This window comes from Hippopotamus amphibius, chromosome X (assembly GCF_030028045.1).
Source record: "Hippopotamus amphibius kiboko isolate mHipAmp2 chromosome X, mHipAmp2.hap2, whole genome shotgun sequence".
Lineage (NCBI taxonomy): Eukaryota > Metazoa > Chordata > Mammalia > Artiodactyla > Hippopotamidae > Hippopotamus > Hippopotamus amphibius.
In genome coordinates, this window is record NC_080203.1 from 78,961,920 (window position 1) to 78,982,447 (window position 20,528).

Here is a 20,528-nt window from a genome sequence, read left to right on the forward strand (position 1 = left end):
TCCCCTTTAATTTCTTATTTTGTCCCTTTGTTGTTCAGGAGAGTGTTAATTTTCATGTATTCATGAATTTTCCAGTTTTCCTCTTATTAACTTCTAGTTTCATGCCATTGTGGTCAGAGAAGATACTTGGTATGATTTCAATATTCCTGAATTTGCTAAGAGTGGTTTTGTGGCCTAATATATGGTTTATCCTAGAAAATGTTTTATGTGCACTTGAGAAGAGTGTGTATTCTGATGTTGTTGGATAGAATGTTCTATATATCTATGTTAGATACATTTGGTCTATAGTGCTAATCTGCTGTTTTCTTATTGATTCCCTATCTGGATGATCTATCCATTGTTGAGAGTGGGGTATTAAAGTCCCCAATTATTGTTGTATTGCTGTTTATTTCTCCTTTTTGCTCTATTAGTTTTTTACTTTATATATTTAGGTGCTTTGATGTTTGACACATAAATATTCACAATTGTTACAGCTTCTTGATGCATTTGACCCCTTTATCATTTTGTAATGACTTTGTCTCTTTTTACTATCTTTAAAGTCTATTTTGTCCAGTATAATTATAGCTACACTGATTTTTTTTATTTGCTTGAAATGGCTTTTTCCATTCCTTTATTCTGTCTATTTGTGTCTTTAAGGCTAAAGCAAGTCTCTTGTAGGCAGCATATTGTTGGATCTTGTTGTTGTTGTTTTAATCCATTCAGCTATTCTATGTCTTTTGATTGGAGAATTTAATCCATTTACATTTAAAGTAATTATTGATAGGAAAGGACTTACTATCGTCATTTTGTTCATTGTTCTCTGGTTGTTTTGAAGAACTGTTGTCCCTTATTTCTTGTCCTGCTATCTTTTTTGTGTGTGTTTTGATGTATTTTGGTGTCAGTATGCTTTGACTTCTTTATCATGTTCTTTTGTGAAATGTTATTTTTGTGTAAAAACCTGTAGGGGTTTCTCCCTTGTGGTTACCATGAGGCTTATATAAAATATCTTAAACTTGTAACACCCTATTTTAAGCTGATAATAACTTATGGATAATAACTAGCTATGGTTATACTTACTACCTTCATTTTTTCTAACTGTTAAACTGGAGTTGTAAGAGAATTATGCATCACCATTGCCAAATTACAGGATCTAACTTGGGATGTCCTATTCAAATAGAACTTGATAATAATAATCTTTTTTTAAGCTGAAGATTTAATGGTTTGATTTTAGGCCTTATAAAAATATTTTTGTGTCAAATCCATCCCATTAAGGCAGTCAGAACAAAATATTCCTGGTGTCTAAATGGATTCATCTAAGCAGCCAGGTCAAGATATTATGTACTCCCGTGTGTGTGTGTGTGTGTGTGTGTGTGTGTGTGTGTGTGTGTCTGGGCCTCTGAGTGAGTATATGAGTGTTACTGGCTATATGCTCTCTCTTTTTTTTTTTATTGGAATATAATTGCTTTACACTCTTGTACCAGTTTTTGAGGTACACACATGCTCTCTTTTATGAACATTTGGGCCAGTCCAGGTACCTATAGGCCTGGGGTACTTGTTCAGTGTATGCAGTGTGTGTCCATGTGGAGAAAGGTGCCCATTGCCATTGCCTACAGCAATAGCCTGTCAGAGTGCTTCCATACTTGATGGGGGTATGCAGTGGTTACAATGATCCTTCCAGTTTTGCTGAAGATGGACTAGAAGTCCTTGATGAGGAAGGAACTCAAGAAGACTTAGCTTACAAGTTGAAGGGATTCATTGACCTGACCTTGGATAAGAGTGTGACGACAAGGCAGGCAGCTCTTGAAGGTATTAAAAATGCACTGGGCTCAAAGATGATTTATGAATTTATTCTGGAAGGAAGAATGACTTTAACTGATAGCATTGAATGCTACCTGAAAAAAGATGAAGGTGATGAGCAGCATGCAGCTGCAGCATTAGCATCTGTTCTTTGTATTCAGTTGGGCCCTGGAATTGAAAGTGAAGAGGTTTTAAAGACTCTTGGACCAATCCTGAAGAAAATAATTTGTGATGGAACAGCTAGTATCCAGGCTAGGCAGACTTGTGCAACTTATTTTGGTGTTTTCTGTTTTATTGCCACAGATGACATTACTGAGCTATATTCAACTCTGCAGTGTCTGGAAAATATCTACACCAAGTTCAATCTCAAAGAGAAAGACACATTATCTGCAGCACCCCTACTACAGTGCTTCATATCAGCTTGCTTCTCACATGGACATTGTTACTGACCATATGCCCAATCAATTAAGTGAAGAAAAAGATTGAGGTGCATTTCCATAAACTCCCAAGCCTCCTCTCTTCTGATGACGTAAACATGAGAATAGCTGCTGGTGAATCTTTGTCACTTCTGTTTGAATTGGCCAGAGGAATAGAGACTGAATTTTTTTTACAAAGACATGGAATCTTTGACTCAGGGCTTTGACTACAGATGGAAATAAGCAACGGGCCAAAGTGGACAAGAGAAAGCAGCGGTTGGTTTTCAGAGACATCTTGAGAGTGGGGAAGGATGGGATTTTCCAACAGAAACTGTTAAATTTGGTCCTGAATGCATGTATATTGACTGCTGGGTCAAAAAATATTCATATGACACCTTTAAGGAGGTTCTTGAATCAGGGATGCAATACCACTTGCAGTCAAATGAATTCCTTCACAATGTATTTGAATTTGGACCCCTAGTGAGGCTTGTTGCTGCAACACTTAAAATAATGAAGATTTCTCATTTTGAAAGGCATTTATATAATTCTGCAGCCTTCAAAGCTCAAAGAAAAGCTCGAAGCAAATGTCGAGATAAGAGGGCAGATGTTGGAGAATTCTTCTAGATTTTTAGCCTTTGAAGATCACTTTCTAATTTCCCCCCCTTTTTTGTAATTTCTAACGTATTTAAACTCTAGAGACAGTTTTTATCTTGCGTCAACAGATAGCTTTTGTAGTACGGGTTATATTATAACAATGTATAGTATTACAAATGGTGAGTTCTGATTATCAAATATTCTCTGTATATGTAATCAGTAAACATGAATAAAGTGTTTGTAAAAAAAAATTAAGATGGAGAGAAGCCAGGAACCCAACCTTCTCAAGTGTCAGAACACTGGCATCCTGGGCAGTCTGTAGGAGCTGGGGCTGGGAAGGTGGAATAGGGCTGGTTATTCCTATAATAGTGAGAGTGCAGGCAGACGTAAGATGGGACTGGGCTGACCATTAGGGCTCAGTCCTGGGCTGTGGGCAGGCTTCAGGGTGCATGGACTGGGCCCAATTCAAAGATGAGACAGGCTCCAATGCCATTCACCATTACTGCTGTACCCTTGTTATGAGCGGGACTCTTAATTCTCCTGCCTGGATGATTGCACTATCTCCCCTGATCTCCCTACATCTCTTCTTGCCCTCTCCCGTCCACAACCCACAGAAGCATCCACAGTGAGCCTTCTAAAACTCAGGCCCAATCTTGTCAATCCCAGCCTGAAACTCTCTGTTGGTTCCCTTGATTGTATGGCAGCAGTACCCAAATTATGTGGCCTGGGATGATCATTGGGATCTTGTAACAAAAGGGGTTCCAAGGGCAAATAAATTAGGAAAATGCTTCCTTCAAAAAAGTAAAACAGATGTCTATTGTAGAGCAGATCAGCATCTGTACTATGCTAATGTGTATGTCATCTACGCCATCTTTCTCGTAGGACATAGTGTTCAGTAGAACCCAGTTTGAGAAACATTGGCACTGCATGCCATATACAACCTGGTGCTTGCATGCACCTCCAGCCCCCTTATCTTCACTTATGCTCTCCCCTCAACTGGAATGTCTTCCACTGCCTGCCTAATTCATACTCACCTTTGAAGACTTTAGACTGTGCCTCCTCCAGGAAGCCTACTCTGGCTTTCCCCACCCACTCCCCATCCTTCACTCTCCAGGCTGTGCCTATCTCTGCCTTGTGAGTTACTGAAACAATTTCCATATTTGTCTCCTGCATGGGATTTTGAGCTCTTTGTAGGCAGAGTCTGGGCATTATTCAACTCTGGGCCCAGAGCCCAGCACAAGGCCTGCCAGTTCTCAATGAATGTTGGATGGAAAGATGGGACAGAAAGAGCAACAGAGAAAGGAGAAAGAGCTTAGGAGGAGTAGAAAGAGGGAATGAGAGAGCAAAAGTAAGCATATGAAAGCTTTTGTCAGGAAGCCCTCAGAATGCCCCAGGTTCTATATGCCAAGCTAATGGACTTGAAATAGAAGAGCGGTATATTATATAAGATGCTCTATGCAGCCTTACTAGAAATGCCTGATTGCTCTTGGCTTATTGGCATCCAATGAGGCTGCAGCCACACACAACCTTTCCACTCAAGCCAGCCCTCATGGGCCCTTCAGCACACCCACTGCTCAGGTAAGCCCCAAGCCCAGCCCTGCCCCTCGTCCCTGAGTCTGCTCTGGCCTTTGGGTCCTCTTTGACACCCTGTCCCTGGCTCTTTAAGGACCTTTCCCTGGAGTGGCTGTGAGTGGTTTGTTTTCTTCTGGGTGTGGGAGCAAGATGGAGGAGAGGTAAGAAAAGGCTCAGTGAGTGTTGGGAAAGGCAGTCTCCTGCAGCTGTCCACCTCCCACCCCCACTAGGCCTTAGGCCTAGAATGCTGTGCTGGGCTTACGGCCTTGTGAGGGACTCTCTCTCTGATCCAGGCTCGATGTAGATTCCTTTGTTCTGCTTAAGCTCCCACGTCAGTGGCCCTCAGGCACGCCCCCAGCTTTCTGTATTTCAGACCTCAGAGGAGGGGAGGGGAAGGATGTGGTCCTTCTGCTGCAGCACGAAGTGGGGCGCCTGTAGTCACATTGCACAAGCTGGCTGCAGAATAGATGCTCCGGCCTTGGGGGATGCAGTTTGCAAGGGCCTAGATCTTGTGCAGTATCTTTCTAGTCTCTTGCTGTAAGTAAAACCTGGTTGCCTGTCCTCTGTTCTCAGCAACCTGGAATCATGCACTGGTCTCTTCCCCCCATGGTACTTATTTGCCTTTTAACTTTGGCTGTACAGCCTGAGCACCCCATGAACAATGACAGTGTAAGATCCCTTCACACATTGGTTGCTGGTTGTCTCCACTTGTGTGTGGACAAACCAGGACAATGCAAGGCTGAGGGCCTGGCAAAGCCCCCACTCAGAAGGAGACATCATCTCAGACGTTCTCAGATTTCTTGACCACGTTGTCAGGGCAACTCTGTGACACTTTCCTGGAGACTGTCTACTATGAGGGGTACAGTCCGGGGAAAGGCTGGATGAAGACCATGCCTCTGACTGCACCCCACCTGGGAGCTGGGCCTCCTGCTTGGGCAATGTCCGCCTGCTGCACCCCCTTGCTGAGGCTCACTTCCTCGCAGGAGGCTGGATGGCAGTAAGCTTACCCAGGTGCTCCTGGACACCATCCTGGGGCTGAGATCCTTGTACTTTCTGTAAGTTCTTGATCCTATCCGCCCTTGTCCCCACATTTGCTCCAGCCAGGGAACAAAGAATCTGGCATGTGTGTGTATGTATAGAACTACCTCCACCTGGGAGAGGGCCAGGGGCTTCTGCCCAGGGAACAGGAGCCCAGAAGCCCCCAAGTCTACCCCTTGGGACTGGTGAAGGGTGTAGAAGGCATACCCTGGTTCAGCTTCCTAGACGCTGTGGGCTTGGAGGAAGAGCCGGAGGATGGGGGGGTCTTACTCAGGGTCACATAGTTCAGAATAAACAGAGCTAAGACCTGCCCCCCTCCAGCTCCTGCTTCATGCAGCAGTGTTTTTTCTACTACCCTAGAGCAGAGAGAAGCATCTTCATCCTGCCTACCCCTGGAGCATTGATGAGGCCTGCAGGAGCCAGTGGACAGAGCGATGCTTGGCTGGATGTAAAAGGCCATGTGGCTGCAAGAGGTGACTCTCAGCCACTGTGCCTCATTGGGTGTCTGGCAGAGTGTTAAGCTCCGGGAGAGCACTCAGTCTACTTGCTTGGCACCTCTTAAGCACCTTCTGGACAGGTTTCTCCCTACATCCTGCCCCTTCTCTCTGTACCCACAGGCCCAGGCTTCACTGGCTGTGACTGCTGCTCCTTCAGAGCTCTGAAAGCAGAGCTGCACAGTACACAATCAGTTCCCTATAGCCCTTCTTACCTTCTCCCTTCACATTCTCACTCTTGACCTCTTGGCTTTATAGATCCCACTGGCCTTGGCCAGTTAACCCCAATCACAGCTGGAAGGCTTTGGGTTAGACCAGGGTTTCTCAGCCCCGGTACCATTAATGTTTTGGGTGGGGAAATTCTTTGTTGTGGAACCCCTCCCGTGTCCTAAGCAACAGCATCCTTGGCCTCTCTGTGCCATTCTGTGTGCCACTAGCACACGCCTCCACTCCACCTCCTAGTTTTGACAACCAAAAACATTTCCAGATATTGTCAAATGTCCCCGGGAGGCAAGATTGCCTTCTGTTGAGAAGTACTGGGTTAGAGTGAAGGCAGCTACTGTGGTTCTGCCTCCCTTTCCTAGGAAGGCTGCCACGTGGGTGGTGGGCTAGTCCATCTGCAAAGCTCCCAGTACCTCTCTGAGGCCCTTTCCCTGCCACGCGCTTTGCCTGTTTGCCACTAAAACCCGTAACCCCAGGGCCAACACTTGGTGGCTAGGCCTGGGCACTCCCGTGCATACAAGTCCTGAGGACTCAGAGGTGGCCTGGGGTGAGAGCTGGTGGGGAGAGAAGGGGGCAGAGGCTGGCGGAGGACACTGGGACTCAGTAGTATATCGGTAATGAAATTCTATGTTTGCAATGCCAAGCCCTAGGCCAACACACCACTCACCTTTTGTAGTCCAGCTGCGTCTTTTTAATACTTTGCCTGTCCTGCTAGGTGCTCACACCACGGCCGAGCCCCACTGCTCCTGGCTTTCTCTTCTCGAGGCTCTTTGTCATCACCGTGGGCAAGATAAGTGCCTCTGGGTGTGTTTCTGGGCTTTACCCTCCAACTCCTCCACCCTCAGGGACCTGGAATGTGACAACATCAGAGGCCCACGCATCTCCATTCTCAGCCCCCTGCCCTTACTGCCCACGATGCTTTACCACCACTTGGGCACCATCATCTTTCCAATCCTGTGGTCGCATGGCAGGAATAGTCAAGGTTTTGAGTTGGTTCTTCCAGGGACTCTTGGAGGGACCTTGGCAAGTCACAGCTCCAGGATGTTCTGGCCTAAGGGCCTTTGGGGAACTGAAGCCCAAATCCCTTACTGTGCAGATCAGACCACTGAGACCAAGAGATGGGGAGGGAAAGTGACTCAGTGGTTGGGTTGGGTCGAGAACTGACACGCCTTGGCTCCCTGGTCATGACTTTAACTTTTTCTTTCCAGGAGTCTTAGAAACAACTTTCTTCTTGGATTTCCTGCCTCCAGACCCTCCCCCATCCCCCCTCCCCCTCGCCATGCTACCAGGTTTATCTTCCTTAAGCACAGCTTCAGTCAGACTCCTCTCCTACTCAAAAACCGTCAGTGGCTCCCAGCGAATTCAATGCAAAGTCTCTCCCTGGGCATGTAGGGACAAGCTTCTGCTCCAGACCCATCCCCTCCTCTCTCCCTGCTCCCACTGTGTTCTCCTGCCAACCCAGTTCCTCAAGTTCCTCAAGTTCAACCCAGTTCCTCAAGTTCACCTCCTGTGCTCTCCCGACTCCAACCCTAGCTCACATTCTTCTCTCCTCCATGGTACCTCGGCCAATCCTCCTGATATTGTCCCTGGCTTTGCAGTTGTACCCACTCTTGTAGCCTCTTCCAAATGCTACCTTGAAATGAGACCCCCTCTGCACTATCCCATTAAGATGAAACCTTACCCTTCTCTAAACTCTGCTGCTTGGCACAATTCCTGTGTTTCCTTTCACATTCTAGTCCTGTCTGAGTCTGTTTCCCTGGCCTGCATGATGGGTCTCTAAGCTCTCAGCACATGGGACTGCTGTGAGATTCAGACCAAAGCAGCCTGTGTAACATGAAGGTGTTTGACTACAGTCTCCATCACCCTTCCTCACCTCACAATCTCCAGCGGCCTAGGGCCTCAGCTGGTGAGGTACCTAACTCAGGATGTTGCAGTGCTGTGGCACTGGACCACAGCCCCCATCACGTGGGGGGTGAGGGACTAGAGCATGTCCCAGAGTATGGGCCTCTGAGACCCAGACAGAGTAGGATGTAAGTTTGCCACTCAGGTGTAAACAATGAAACACACAATTGGGGACAGACCTGGCCTGGGACAGGGCAGGTATTGGGAGGAATCTTTCCTTGGCGCTCAGGCCAATTTCTCCTCCTCCAACCTGCACCTGGGAGCTGGTCTCTGAAGGAGGAGCTCAGCCCTGCTGTTTGAGACAATTTGAGTCCTTGCATGTCCTCCCCAAAGTCTGATTCAATCTCCAAGCCAGAGGGGAATCATTTTAGACAGACAGCCCCTGCTTCCAGGCAAGATGCTGCCAGCTTAGTGGTGTTTTAGTAATCCACAGTTAAGAAGTGTTTCCTAACATCCAATCCCAATCTCGCCAGCCACTCCCTAGACTTCCTCTTTCCTTTCGGACATGGAAACTTCTCACCACCCCTCTGGGTGAAGAACAGTCTCTGGCGTTTGGGTTTCCTTCTCTGACTGGGCTCTGTCTTCAGCCCCCTCTCTCTGCCAAGCTTATCCCACTGGGTCTAATGCCCACCGCCCCACCCAACCCCGGTTCCTCTTTGGTCTTTAGACTCTGACAAACTAAGGTTCAAATCCAGGCTCCCTCATTGGATACCTCTGTGACCTCAAGGAGGTCCCTTCACCTCTCTGAGTTTCAGTCATCCTCATCAGTAAAATGGGGCTATTCATCACAGGACTGTTGTGAAAAGTGAACAAGAAAATGCACGTAGAGTGCTCAACCCAGTGCCTCTCATAATCAAAGCACACTAAGCGCTAGAGGAGGAGAGACACGTATGTACGTGGTGCTTGGCATATAGTAAACATTAGCTACTAGTATGCTGATACCCACCCCAGAGTCTTTTGGAAACAAATCAAGTGTACTTTATGGAAAGCAGTGAAGATAAAAGGCTCTCCTGCCTCACTCACCCCCACATCGCTGCCGCCACCTCACTGACTGAGCTCTTCTCACCCATCCAACACTGAGTCACATAGACCGAATTTGTTCAAATCTAACCCCACCGCTAACAGCAAATCCCTAGCTGAGTAAAATGTTGGGCAAGTGCCTTCCTTCATCTCTCTGAGCCTCAGTTTCTTCACCTCGAAAGTGGGGATAAAAGTGTACCTACCTTCAGGGTTTTGTGAGCATCTAATGAGAAAACGGGTAGGCGAGCTGTGTCAACCACACCGAAGAGGGGTTGAGTTTCATTTTTGTGGTTCCCCCTCCTTGCCTCGGGCCCTTGGCCCTGCCTCTCTTCTCAGCACTCTGCCTCCTCACCCCCCAATCTTTCTCTCCCTTCATCTCTACTTCCCCTCCTCTCATAAAACTGTCACAAGCTAGGACATGGCCATTTCCTCTGCCAACATAAGCAGTACTTGTTTACCCTGCTGTTTTTCTGTGACCTGGACAACGGGTCCCACTCCAGGGACAAGCTGGAGCCACTGGTTCAGCTGAAACCCGCCCCCCCCCCCCCACCATGAGGACTGTTTGGAAGGAGTCCAGCCTCAGGCTAGGCCCAGCACTTCCCTGGCCCCTCAGAGGAGAGGAAGCTGAGAGCTGGGGTCTCTGCCTCCCAGTCAGGAGCCCGGGGCCAAAAATTGCTCCCATTTGACAGCAAGAAGGTGGTCCAAGGTCATAGGAGCCAGTTAGAGGCCCTGACAGGGACTCGCTTGCCTCTCCAGACTAGGAAGTGGAGCTGGGAAATGAGAAATGATGTCCATGGTCACTTGTGCTCAACGCACCCAAAGTGAAGTGTAGAGATGGATGCCCAGCTGTCCAGGCCTCAGGACCACTCTCCCCCTGAGCAGTGATGTTTTCACTCATTTACAGCTTCTGTGCTACCCTCTGCCAGGGCCAGCTTATTGTTAGTTTTGTAGGCCCAGCATCTAGGGCCCATGAAAATGTTTTAATTTTAATTTATTTTAACATCAGAAGAAAAAAATCAATATAATAACAGTGAATATGTAATGATTAGTTCAGCCCAGACAATATTTGTGTTTATACCAATGTGGTTGTAAAATATATATTTTAAATATCGTTTAGGAAGGAAGGGCCCACAAAAGACAAAAGTAGGCAGGGCCATGAAAGTTCATATGCGGCCCCGGTCTCTGCTCAATCTCAGGACTTCCCCTTCAGCTTGAGACACCATCAGCCTGTCTAGAGGCTACAGCAGCCCAAGGCCACCCTAGGGCCCTTCCTGGGCATGGCAGGAATCCTAGGGACAGGACAGACCAACCCTCAGCAGGCTGCAGTGGTGGCCTGGGGCAGAGAAAGGCAGCCTCCATGACCAGTGCACATCCCTGCCCCTCTGCCCGCCATCCTTGTGTCAACTTTCCTCAAAAGCTTTTCCTCCCTTGTTCAACAGCTCTCATGTTTACCACTCCCAGTTTCCTCCCCACCATTCTGGAAGATACACTGACATTACCAACAAGACGTGAGAGATCCTCTCCCTTCACCCTGCATGGCAGTAGAAAGAAGACAAGCTTGGGAGCCTGGGTGGAAGTCCCAGCTCAGCTGCTTGCTTGCTGTGGACCCCAGGGCGAGTCTCCCTGCTTCTCAGACTCTCAGATCTCCACCCAGGAAAAGAGGATGCTAACACCACACAGAGGACTTTTGAGGCTAAAGGATAGCCTGTGTGGAAAATACATGGCACGGGGCCTGGTATAGAGTCAGCGCTCAGTATCTACGTGCTCCCTCCTGGGCGGCAGAAGTTTGATGCCATCCTCACTCACCCTTCCCCAGGTTCCTGCAAGCTCCAGGGCTCCTTCCCATCCCCATGGGCCCCATCTCATGTTCTCTCATGTCTCCCTGCTCCTACACACAAATATTTAACCTCATTCAGCACACACTCCCTGAGCTCCCTTGACTGGCTCTTCTAGACCAGACCTGGTGCTGGCCACCAGGGCTACAGAGATGCCTCTCCCTGTCCTGGATGTCTTAGCCTAGATGAGGAGATGAGCTTGCACATTTGAGGTTAGTTTCATGTCACAAAATCCCACTCACAAAGTACTTCATGAGCTCAGGGGCAGTTTGATTGGGAAAGGCTGGCTGAGCCTGGAAGGGTGTGAAAAGCTATAGAGATAAAAGGGGGCAAACCAAGTTGGTGGTGGGTGGGCTTGTAGAGAAAAGTCTTGAAGTAAAGGAGCCTACACAGTAAACAGTGATGAAGTGCTACCTTTCTGCCTAGGACTCTACTGTGGTGGGTATGTGGGTTCCTCGAAACACCCTAGAGAGGTAGGTATTCCTGTACCCATATTACAGATGGGAAAACTGAGGCTCAGAGATTCCAGTTCACACTGCTAAGAAATGGCAGAACTGGGACTGGAACCCACTTCTGTGTTTCCAGATGCCTTCCCTGGGCCTCCCTGCCCCCTCGAGCTGGGCACTGTGAAGGCCTCAGAGATGAACCCCACCAGGATCCTGATCCCAGCTGCTCCCAAACTAATGGGGATACTGGCAATGTGACTGGTGTCCAAAGACCCCTAAGAGGAGGCATCAGCAACATGGAGGTCTTAGATGCAAAGGGCAATGACAGCTCAGAGGAGGGATAGAACAAACCTTGCTGAAAGCTTTGGAAATGACTTCTTGGTGGAGACATATTGGAATTGAGTGTTGCCAGACTGGTGAGGTTGGAGGGTGAGAGCACTTTGCAATGATCAACCTACCTTGCTAAGTAATTCCCACGTCTCTCTGAGCCTCATTTTAGTCATGTATGGAGAAACCGGGGCCCCGAAAGGTTAAATAACTTGCCCACAGCCCGACAGCTAAGAACTGGCAGAGCTGAGACTTGAACCAGTGTCTTCTGAGTCCAAGACAGTCCTACATCCACTCCTGGCAAAAGGAACTAAAGGAACATTTTCTGGGCAATGGCTGGAGAACAGAGGTGAAGGGGGGAGAAAACTGGTGGACAGGTCAAGGCTGCATCGAGGGGTCCTCAATGCCACAGTTTAGTAGTCAACTGGGGGGAGAGGAAGTGGAGGCATTGACGGTTTTTGAGTCAGAAAGGCAGGGTGACAGTCAGCTTTAGAAAGATTGACCTGGTACTGGGTATAGGTGGAAAAGGGCAGGAGAGGAGAGACAGGAGGTGAGGGCCTCTCCTGAATATCCAGGTAGAACGGAATGCAATGTGAACTGGGCTGCTGTAGACATTGGGGCAGGGACTGGAAGGGGGAACATCATACGAGGAAACTCAACTGGACGTGGTTACTTCCCCATTAGGCTCATGTGATCTGGCCCTCCCTCTCTGATCCCATCTTCTCCCACTCTCCCCTGCTCCCTGCACCCCAGCCACCCTGACCTGGAAATGCCATTTTGTCTCCACCTTAAGGTCATTGTACTTGCCTAGTATTTCTTCTGCCCAGAACTCTTTACCCTGGATCTTTGCATGGCCCATTCATTCTCCCCAGGTCTTGGCTTCCATGTCACCTGCTCAGAAAGGCCCTCCATGACCACCTTATTGGAGTAAGTGCTCAGTCACTACTACCTCAGCTTTATTGGCTGCTTTATTGGCTTCATCACCCTCATCATAGCTGAAGTTAGCTTGTGTTTATCACCCACCTCCCTCCACTCACCCATCTACTAGAATGTGCACTAAAGGCAGGTGAGAATCTTATCGGCCCTGTTCACTGATGTATCCTCTGTGCCTCAGCAGAGTCTGGCATAAAACAGACATTCCACAGCTACTTGCTGAATGGCAAAATGAACGAGAATTTGAATGGATGGTTGGATGCACAGATACATGCATGCATTGGTTGAGAGAGAAGGAGGGACCATGGCTGATTTGGGGATCTGAGCTGTGCAGTCAGGAAGATAACAGTATCACAAATTGAGACAGAGCAGGCAGCAGGGAGCAGACTGTGTGTGGGAAGATGGTGAGTTTGGTTTGGGACTAAGTTCGATATGTAGGTGGGGCCTCCAGGTGGAAAGGTCCATTCATGTAGTGGGAAATACTGGCAAGAGCTAAAGGAAGTGATGGGGCTCTTGGTAGTGATAAGGGGGGCATCTGCACAGAGGTGTAAACTGAAGCAATGGATGCCAGTGAGGTTCCTAATGAGCAAGGTGAAGCAGAGAGATCAGGATAAGGAAGGAGGGCTTCGAGAAGGAAGATAAGGCCTTGGGGCCAATGAAGGAAGCAGAGTGAAAACCAATCAGTAGTTAGGATGCAAAGAGGTCACTAGGATATTTAGAGCCTGGTGAAGAGGTAGGTATGTCCAGAATGGTGAAACCGTTGGTTGTGGTGGTCTGGGAGCCAAAAGGGTAGGTAGGGCCTTGGTGCAAATCAGGAAATGATATGCATATGCACCCCACCTCATCCACCCACCCACCCACCCAAGCCCCAGCCCTCCACGGAGTCTGACTGGCAGGGAGGAGGCAGGGCAGGGGAGACTACCATTTATTCATGTCCGCCATGTCCTAGGCACTGTGTAGCCATATTCACAGTCATTGGCTCAAACAATCATCAGCCTTATCTTCTGTGAGGAAAACCAAATTAGAAAGGTTCCATGTGCCACTTAAGGTCACAGAGCCAGGTGATGATATAGCTAGATCTGAGTCTGGGTTTGTCTACCATCTATCCTCAGCCACTCTGGCAACAGGGCACTGGAGACTAGAAGATGCTCGCAGATTGTCCAGTTCCCATATGGGATTCTCCCACAGCCTGATTTCATTGAGGTAGTGGGTCAGGGGGAGCATAAGAATAGAAAGTACAGGCAACAGGGTTGGGAATTTGAGGGTGAGAGTTCTCTGGCACCAAGGAAAGGCCAACATGACAGAGTTAGAAATGTCCATGAGTAGTGCCTGCCATGTGTGGGAGTGAGTGGCCTGGGTGACCTCATCATCATGACAGCCACTCCCACCTCTATAAGCCATGGTAGTCCATTCACAGACTGTATGGTGGGCCAGGCAAAGATGCAGGGATGGAGGGATGGAAGCCTCTGCTTTATGCAGGGGGATAACAGGAAGGCCCAGAGAAGCTCTCCTGCTTGGTACTACCTCTCCCAGAATGCCAAACATAGAGAAGCCACACTGGGCAACTGGTCCAGGGCCTCAGAGTCCAGAGCTGAAATGCTGGGAGAATTCTCTGGCCCTTCAAAGAACCTCCTATATAACTCTTCTCTGTCCCCATAGTGACCATCACCTAGGAGGTCATTTTCCTGCCACCCATGAACAGCATGCTCAACCGCATATTCTGCACCATCACCACAGCCTCCTTCCATGACCAGGTGGGGCAGTACCTGTGCCAGAATGTCCCCTGGTTGCCTACCTTGAAAAGTACTGGCTTGAGCTTCACACCGGCATCCCCTAACACCAGAGCTGCTTGAGCAATCTCCCATCCTACCATCACATGCGGGGTGCCTTCATTGTTTTCCGAAAGTCAAGAGGCTGATAGGCCCTCTGCTCCACCTCACTCCCTTCCAGGTCTAGCCAAGACTCCCAGGCAGCAGCAGTGAGGAAAGGTCAAAGGCATGTAGGTACAGCTGAACCCAAAAGAAGGTGACAGAGAAATGGGACTTGACAGGCACCCTGATCTGTTTAGGCTGAGTGGGGGTGCAGACTGGGACGGGCCATGCTGAACACTTACTGAGCCAGACTTGTGACGAGGTGATCACTGGACTGTTTGGCCCAAGAGGAAGCTGAGGTTCGGAGAAAGAGAGAGAGAGAGCAGGACTTGTTTGCCCCAGGCTGCTTAACAGCACTCAAAGGATGCAAAGAGACTGATTGCAAAGCCTGTACCCTCTCCCTAGCTGCCCCTCGGAGCTTGGGGATTTTATGGCTACAGCAATGTGGCAAAGAAAGTCCTTCCTTCAGGAAGTCAATATGAAGGGGCCTCTCTTTACTGGCCACTAGAGACTGACCGGGGGCTGCCTTGAGGCACTGAGACCTGTCTCAGGCTGGCTTATGGGTAGAACAGGGTCCCCAAGCCTCCTGAGACTGGGTCTCCACTCTTCATCCTTCAGCTTGGACCCTGTGCAAGCAGGGGAAGAAAGGACAGCATAGCCAAGGCATCCCTCCATAGGGCTATCTGGATGCATGAAGTCATGCTTGGGGGCTGCTCAGATAGGGATCTTGTCAGGTCAGAAAATAGGGTTTGTGGCTTCTGCCCAAGCACTGGCTTCTCGGAATCCTGCCTCTCTTACCCCCCAGTCATCTCCCAAAGAGAAAAGCTGAGTCCTTCCCCATTTCTCCATTGGTAATGCTCACAACCTCTGACCCTAACGTTGAAACTGCATTGCAACTTGCCCCTTGTCCCTGGCCCATAGTCTCAGTAAAGACAACCACACAGACAGAGTGCATCTGTAGGAATGTTTTATTGTTCCACTGGGGCGGGGGGGGGGCATCACACGGACCACGCTCTCCACCTCCCCTGCATCATCTTAAGTGCCCTGCCCCCCGAGGCTTTCCAGACCCCTGCCCCCACTCACAGGTTATGGTACACTCATGATAGAATATGTGTGTGTGTGTGTGTATGTATATATATAGAGATGTGTGTGTATATGTATCTATATATACACAAATACATTTTTTATATTCTGAACTGTACAGTATTTATAGGTACAAATAAAATAGATAGGTTTAAACATTACAACTGATTGGCTGGAACCCATCCCACTCCAGTTTATTCAGCCAAAAATAATAATAAAGCACCCGTTGGCGTTTGGCATTTGACTTTGCACATGAACCGGGATGGCTGATGGGTGGGATAGGTCAGGTTTGGATCAAGCCCCAGTGGGCTGAGATGACACTAGGCCCCTCCATCTAACTGGCTGGCCACTTGAACCAGGGCCAGATCTCTGCTGGAGGAAGGGGCTGTCACGTCAGCCTGCTACCACAGGCAGGAAGAGCAGGTAAAGCGATGAGGATACAGATAGTGTCTCCTTGCTTTTGCTCAGCCTGTGCAGTGGGAGCGAGGCTGTTTACTCTCCAGACGTGGCAGTGCATGTCCAATGGCTACACGGGACCCCAGGGAGTGGCAGATAAAGTATGGGGCCCAAGTTAGGAGAAACTGGTTCATTGGTCTCGAGATCTGAGAAAGGAAGGTTCCCACCACTCTCACATCCCAAGCTATCCCAAATCACCATGTCACCTACTGGGACCCATCAGTGCCCCCTCTTAAAATCAGCCTCATAAAAATCAGCACCGTATTTACACAAATCAAACAGCTCACGGTGGTTTGCCCATCCACTCCAGTCCAATTTCTCTTCAAAAGCCAGTTCAGGACCAATGTTGGGCCCAAAGGCAGGACCAGAATCTCCTGTCCAACCTCAAAGGAACCCTAGCACCAAACAGGATGGCTTGGCCTCTCAGAATGGCAGACAGCTAAGAGCACACACTACTCTCTGCCTCCTCACCCCGCAGGCGGGGAAGTTGGGAAGGCTTCAGACTGACTGGTGGCTCCTTGGACCTGGAGGGCAGTAGCCATCTTCCTGCTCCAAAAATGACTCTTCTCTCTCGGGAGGGCAGAACACAGGTTTGGGGGTGGAGGTGGAGTGGAGACAGGACACTGAAATTCTCTTTTCCACCCCCTTACGTATGGAGGAGCTTCACGAAGTAAGGGGGACTGCATGGCCTTGCCTCTATCCTTAGAAGCAGCATCCATGGGGGGCTGCTCTGCTCTCATTCCCCCTTACTGCCTTGGTGCCGGGGGCCCTGGGGGGTGCCACTCTGAGACCAGGCTGAGGCTCACAACTTTGTCTCAGGGCCAGCTGTCTGCAGGGTCGGAAAGGAGTCCCGGATCTTTGCCACCTCCATGGCACACAGGTGCCCGAAGACTTTGTTGTACCAGTCAGGAGAACGGCCCCTGGGAAAGTAGAAGCAGGAAGGCATGAGCTGTGGGTTCTTCCCTGGAGCTCTTACCAGGGGCAAGAAAGACAGGACTTGCCCCCCAGGATCAGGGGCATGGGGCAGAGGTGGGAGGGGGGCATCAGGGCTGAGGGGGCTTGGTACCTGAGGTCAGCACGGCAGATGTGAGTAAGCCGAGAGCGGCCCAGGCCGCAGGGTTCCATGAGGTACTGGGAAATGAGCATCAGGGCCCGCACCCCCGACTCCGGCACGGGTTGCTCAGGATCCAGGGACTGAGAGACGAGGAGGCAACCCCCACGGGGCAAGTCAGAGCGCCACATACTGTGGGGAAGCGACACACACATTCAGCTTCCTGGCGTCAGTTCCCACCCCACCTCCTCCCCAGTCCCCAAGCACAGCAGGGTAACAGCTCAAGCCCCTCACCGCAGCACCACAAAGTCGCGGCAGGGATGGGGTGCCATGCTGTCAGTGACGTAGTGGTACAGCTCCACACCCGGCATCAGGGCTTCCAACACCTGGGCCCTCAGAAGGTCCTCATCCCAGAGGGCCCTCTCCCGCAGGACACGGTGTAGCACCACGGCCGGAGGGGCGGCCACTTCTGTGGATGCCTTCCACACACGCAGCGGGTGCCCATCTGTTGCCTGCGACCCATGGGAGTGGGGACGGGGGCAGCTGTCAGAACTGGAGGACTCCCAGTCCATCCCTGGGCCTCAGCCTGCCCTCACTCCAGCCCCCAACAAGGGAAGGCTGCAGGGCTACTCCGCTAACCCCAGCCAGGTCCAGACAGGCCAGCCTTGTGTTCCCTGTCCTTCTTCTGCTTTCCAGATTTCTGCTCCTTCGCCTGCTCAAGAGCACAAAGAGATGAAAGGACCTACATTCTCTGCGGCCTACTAGGCTCTACCAAGCAATGGGCACAGTGCTTGGAATTTCTGGAACTGAAGATGGTGGTCATCCTCAAGGAACTCCCCATCTAGCGTGGGAAGTGGAACATGTGCACGGCAACGAAACTTGCCACTTCCTGGGCCTTTTGCACGTATCAGGCTCTATGCAAGCATCTCACCTGATTCTGTAAGGGAGCCTTTACTGTGACCAGTTTATCCATGGCAAACCTTGGGCCTGCAGTCTTATTTATAATCAAAATCCGAGAAAGAACATCGCTAGTGCCAAGAGAGGGACAGAGAGAAGTCACCTCCAGCTTGGGATATGCCTAGAGGCTCTGAAGGGAGGAAAGGCATATCAAGTTGGGGCTGAAAATGGCTAGGGAAATACATTGCTTAGGGCAGGTCTGTCCAGGCAGGAGGACAGCAGGGGCAGAAGCACAAAGGTGGAAACATGAGGAGCTCAGTGTGACTTCAGTGTAGGGAGGGATGGGAGGTGAGGCTCTAAAATTAGCGATATGTCTGGAGTGGGCTTTTGGGAAGGTAATTCCAGCAGGTACTCCCCGAGAGAGAGCCCTGGTCTCATTCGCTTCTCACTTCCTTAAGGTCCTTGCTCTGCTGGCTAACATTCTCCAAGTACCAGGCGGAAACACAGGGAGACAGGTGGGGCAGCTCCTTCCTTGGGGACCCCTGCACACAGCCTGCACTCTGCCCTCTCCTGGCCCCATGGCCACCCTGGGCAGCAGGGTCCTCACCTTCTTGCAAGCCAGCTCCGTGTGCTGGGGCCCTGGCATGCTCATCCAGCCCTTGAAGCGCTCGGCAGCATCGCGCAGCAGCTCCTGGATGCGCTCTTCCATGTAGAGGCTCAGGCTCAGACCAGCAGCTTGGGCCTGCCGCAGCTCAGCCAGGGCCGGGCCGGGAGGGCTAAGCTCAGCTGCACTGTAGGAGCCACAGAGTTGCAGCATCATGTCCTGGGGCACCTGCGAGGGCACACACACACCAGGCTGGGGGCCGTGCGGAGTGGCAGAGGGTCAGGGAATCAAAGTCCCTGAGCCCGCAGGGTCTGCCAGGTTAATTTTAAAGGCGAGGAGAGGCCTGGCTACTGCGGTGTGGTAGATGAAAAACTCTGTAGGGGAACAGCTGGAAGTAGGAGATTGAGGCGTATGTGTCAAGATGGGCCCTGTCCCTGACTCAGGGCACAAAGGTCAGGCATGTTGGTTCTGCTGGGTCTGGGAAGTAGGCATCATGGCCCAGAGTGACTCACCTGGAAAAGTTTCTTGCAGTCACTGATCATGTGTGATAGGCCCTGGGTGGCAGCCATGTTCTCACTCAAGTCCCTAGGGCCTGGCCGGCCAACCAGGCTGCGTTTGCTCTTGATCCTGGAGGAAAGGGCCAGGAAGAGTGGATGGCATAAGGGCACAAGACAAGCTCTCCAGAAGCCCGTTTGCCAGTCCTGAACACAAAACAACCTGCTGCCCTTTTGAAGGCCCTTCACAGCATCCAACCAGCCCCAGGCCCCTGAGGAGTCAAGCTGACCCCTTGTGGTGATGCCTGGGAACTGCAGTGCCAGCCATCCAGAGCCAAAAAGCCAATGGGGCCCAAACCCTTCCTGCTTGGCCCGGCCATGCCCTGCCCTTTTTCACCTGGGAGAGGGGTTATCCTTCTTGGAGACGTTGAGGTGGAAGATGGAAGGTGCCAGGCACACTGCCAGGTTACCAGCTGTCATCTGGTTTTCTTCAGCAGAGGCAATGTCGCTTAGGAAATAGAGCAGGGTCTGTAGCACCTCCCGGTTCTCATCGGGGAGCAGCAAGGTGGCAGCTTGTGCGGCTGCCAACCACTGATCCTTGGGGAGGACTGTGAGGAAGGCAGACAGAAGGGCTTCCTTATTCCCCAAGAGCCTCTGGCAGCAAGCCTCCTGCTTCCAGGAATGCAAAAGGCACAGCAGTCCCAAGGGGAAGTTGGTGAAGGGGAAGGTGGACGCTGGGAGGTCTCTTGGTACTAGATCAAGCTTAGCTCTAATGTGAAGTGTAAGCTTGCAGAAGTCCCTGACATTCCTCAGGGCCTCAGTCTATCCTTCCATATAATGGGTTTGGGGAATAGAATGTGGTTTCTCTCTAAGGACCTTTCCAATTTGGCAAAGTAAATCTTCCACTGAGCCCATGAGCACAGCTACACTTGCCTGCACAAGGGTTACCTTCTATAAGCCCTAGGATTCAGGGAGCCTGAGAACCTGGCAGGTTACTGAGAATAGGTACAGGCAACTCACGCTGGTAGATCTGCAGGAAAGTGGTAGTGAGCTTGCTGGTGAAGATTGGCTCAGGCAGGTCCCGGAAATACTGCTTCAGCAGGTCAGCCACATCATAGGCTGACTGGCCCTCATAGCAGACGTTGTCGGGGGAGGTCTCATTCATTTGACGCAGGTTCTGGATCCTGGACTTCACCCCGGACTTGCGGAAGATGCCCACCTGGCCCACGCAGGGGAGGGAGGGAAGGAGACATGCGGGGGTGGGAGGGAGACTGTGAAGCCAGCCCTGGACCGGGTGTTAGGAGTGTAGGCCACTCCAGAAATGTCCAAGCCTGGCAAGCTTCCCGCTGGGCAGGGTAGGAAAGAAATGGCAAAACCAAAGAGAAGGGTTTTTATAGCCTTGGGGCCAAGGAGAAAGATGGCTTTAGCGGAGATGAGTAGGAAAACGAGGACCTAGGCTAAGATGGGCTCCAGGAAGGCGGGGGCTACTGTGCTTGG

The 20,528-nt window shown here is 50.4% G+C and overlaps 1 protein-coding gene and 1 pseudogene across 4 annotated transcripts in view; one reads left to right on the top strand and one right to left on the bottom strand.

Moving 5' to 3' along the window:
* The first annotated feature begins 1,622 nt into the window (after positions 1 to 1,622).
* On the top strand, positions 1,623 to 2,816 carry LOC130842403 (interferon-related developmental regulator 1-like; annotated as a pseudogene).
* Positions 2,817 to 15,396: 12,580 nt separating this feature from the next.
* Positions 15,397 to 20,528, bottom strand: part of STARD8 (StAR related lipid transfer domain containing 8) — a 37,027-nt gene continuing 31,895 nt past the window's right edge. For all 4 annotated transcript variants that reach the window (XM_057719086.1, XM_057719088.1, XM_057719087.1 and 1 more), the window contains 7 exons: positions 20,052 to 20,250; positions 19,429 to 19,639; positions 19,050 to 19,164; positions 18,541 to 18,765; positions 17,331 to 17,548; positions 17,052 to 17,228; positions 15,397 to 16,905 (listed from right to left, as the gene is read on the bottom strand). In XM_057719086.1, the coding sequence (XP_057575069.1) occupies positions 16,788 to 16,905; positions 17,052 to 17,228; positions 17,331 to 17,548; positions 18,541 to 18,765; positions 19,050 to 19,164; positions 19,429 to 19,639; positions 20,052 to 20,250 (1,263 nt within the window). In that variant the 3' untranslated portion in view covers positions 15,397 to 16,787. The remainder of the gene's footprint in view (positions 16,906 to 17,051; positions 17,229 to 17,330; positions 17,549 to 18,540; positions 18,766 to 19,049; positions 19,165 to 19,428; positions 19,640 to 20,051; positions 20,251 to 20,528) is intronic.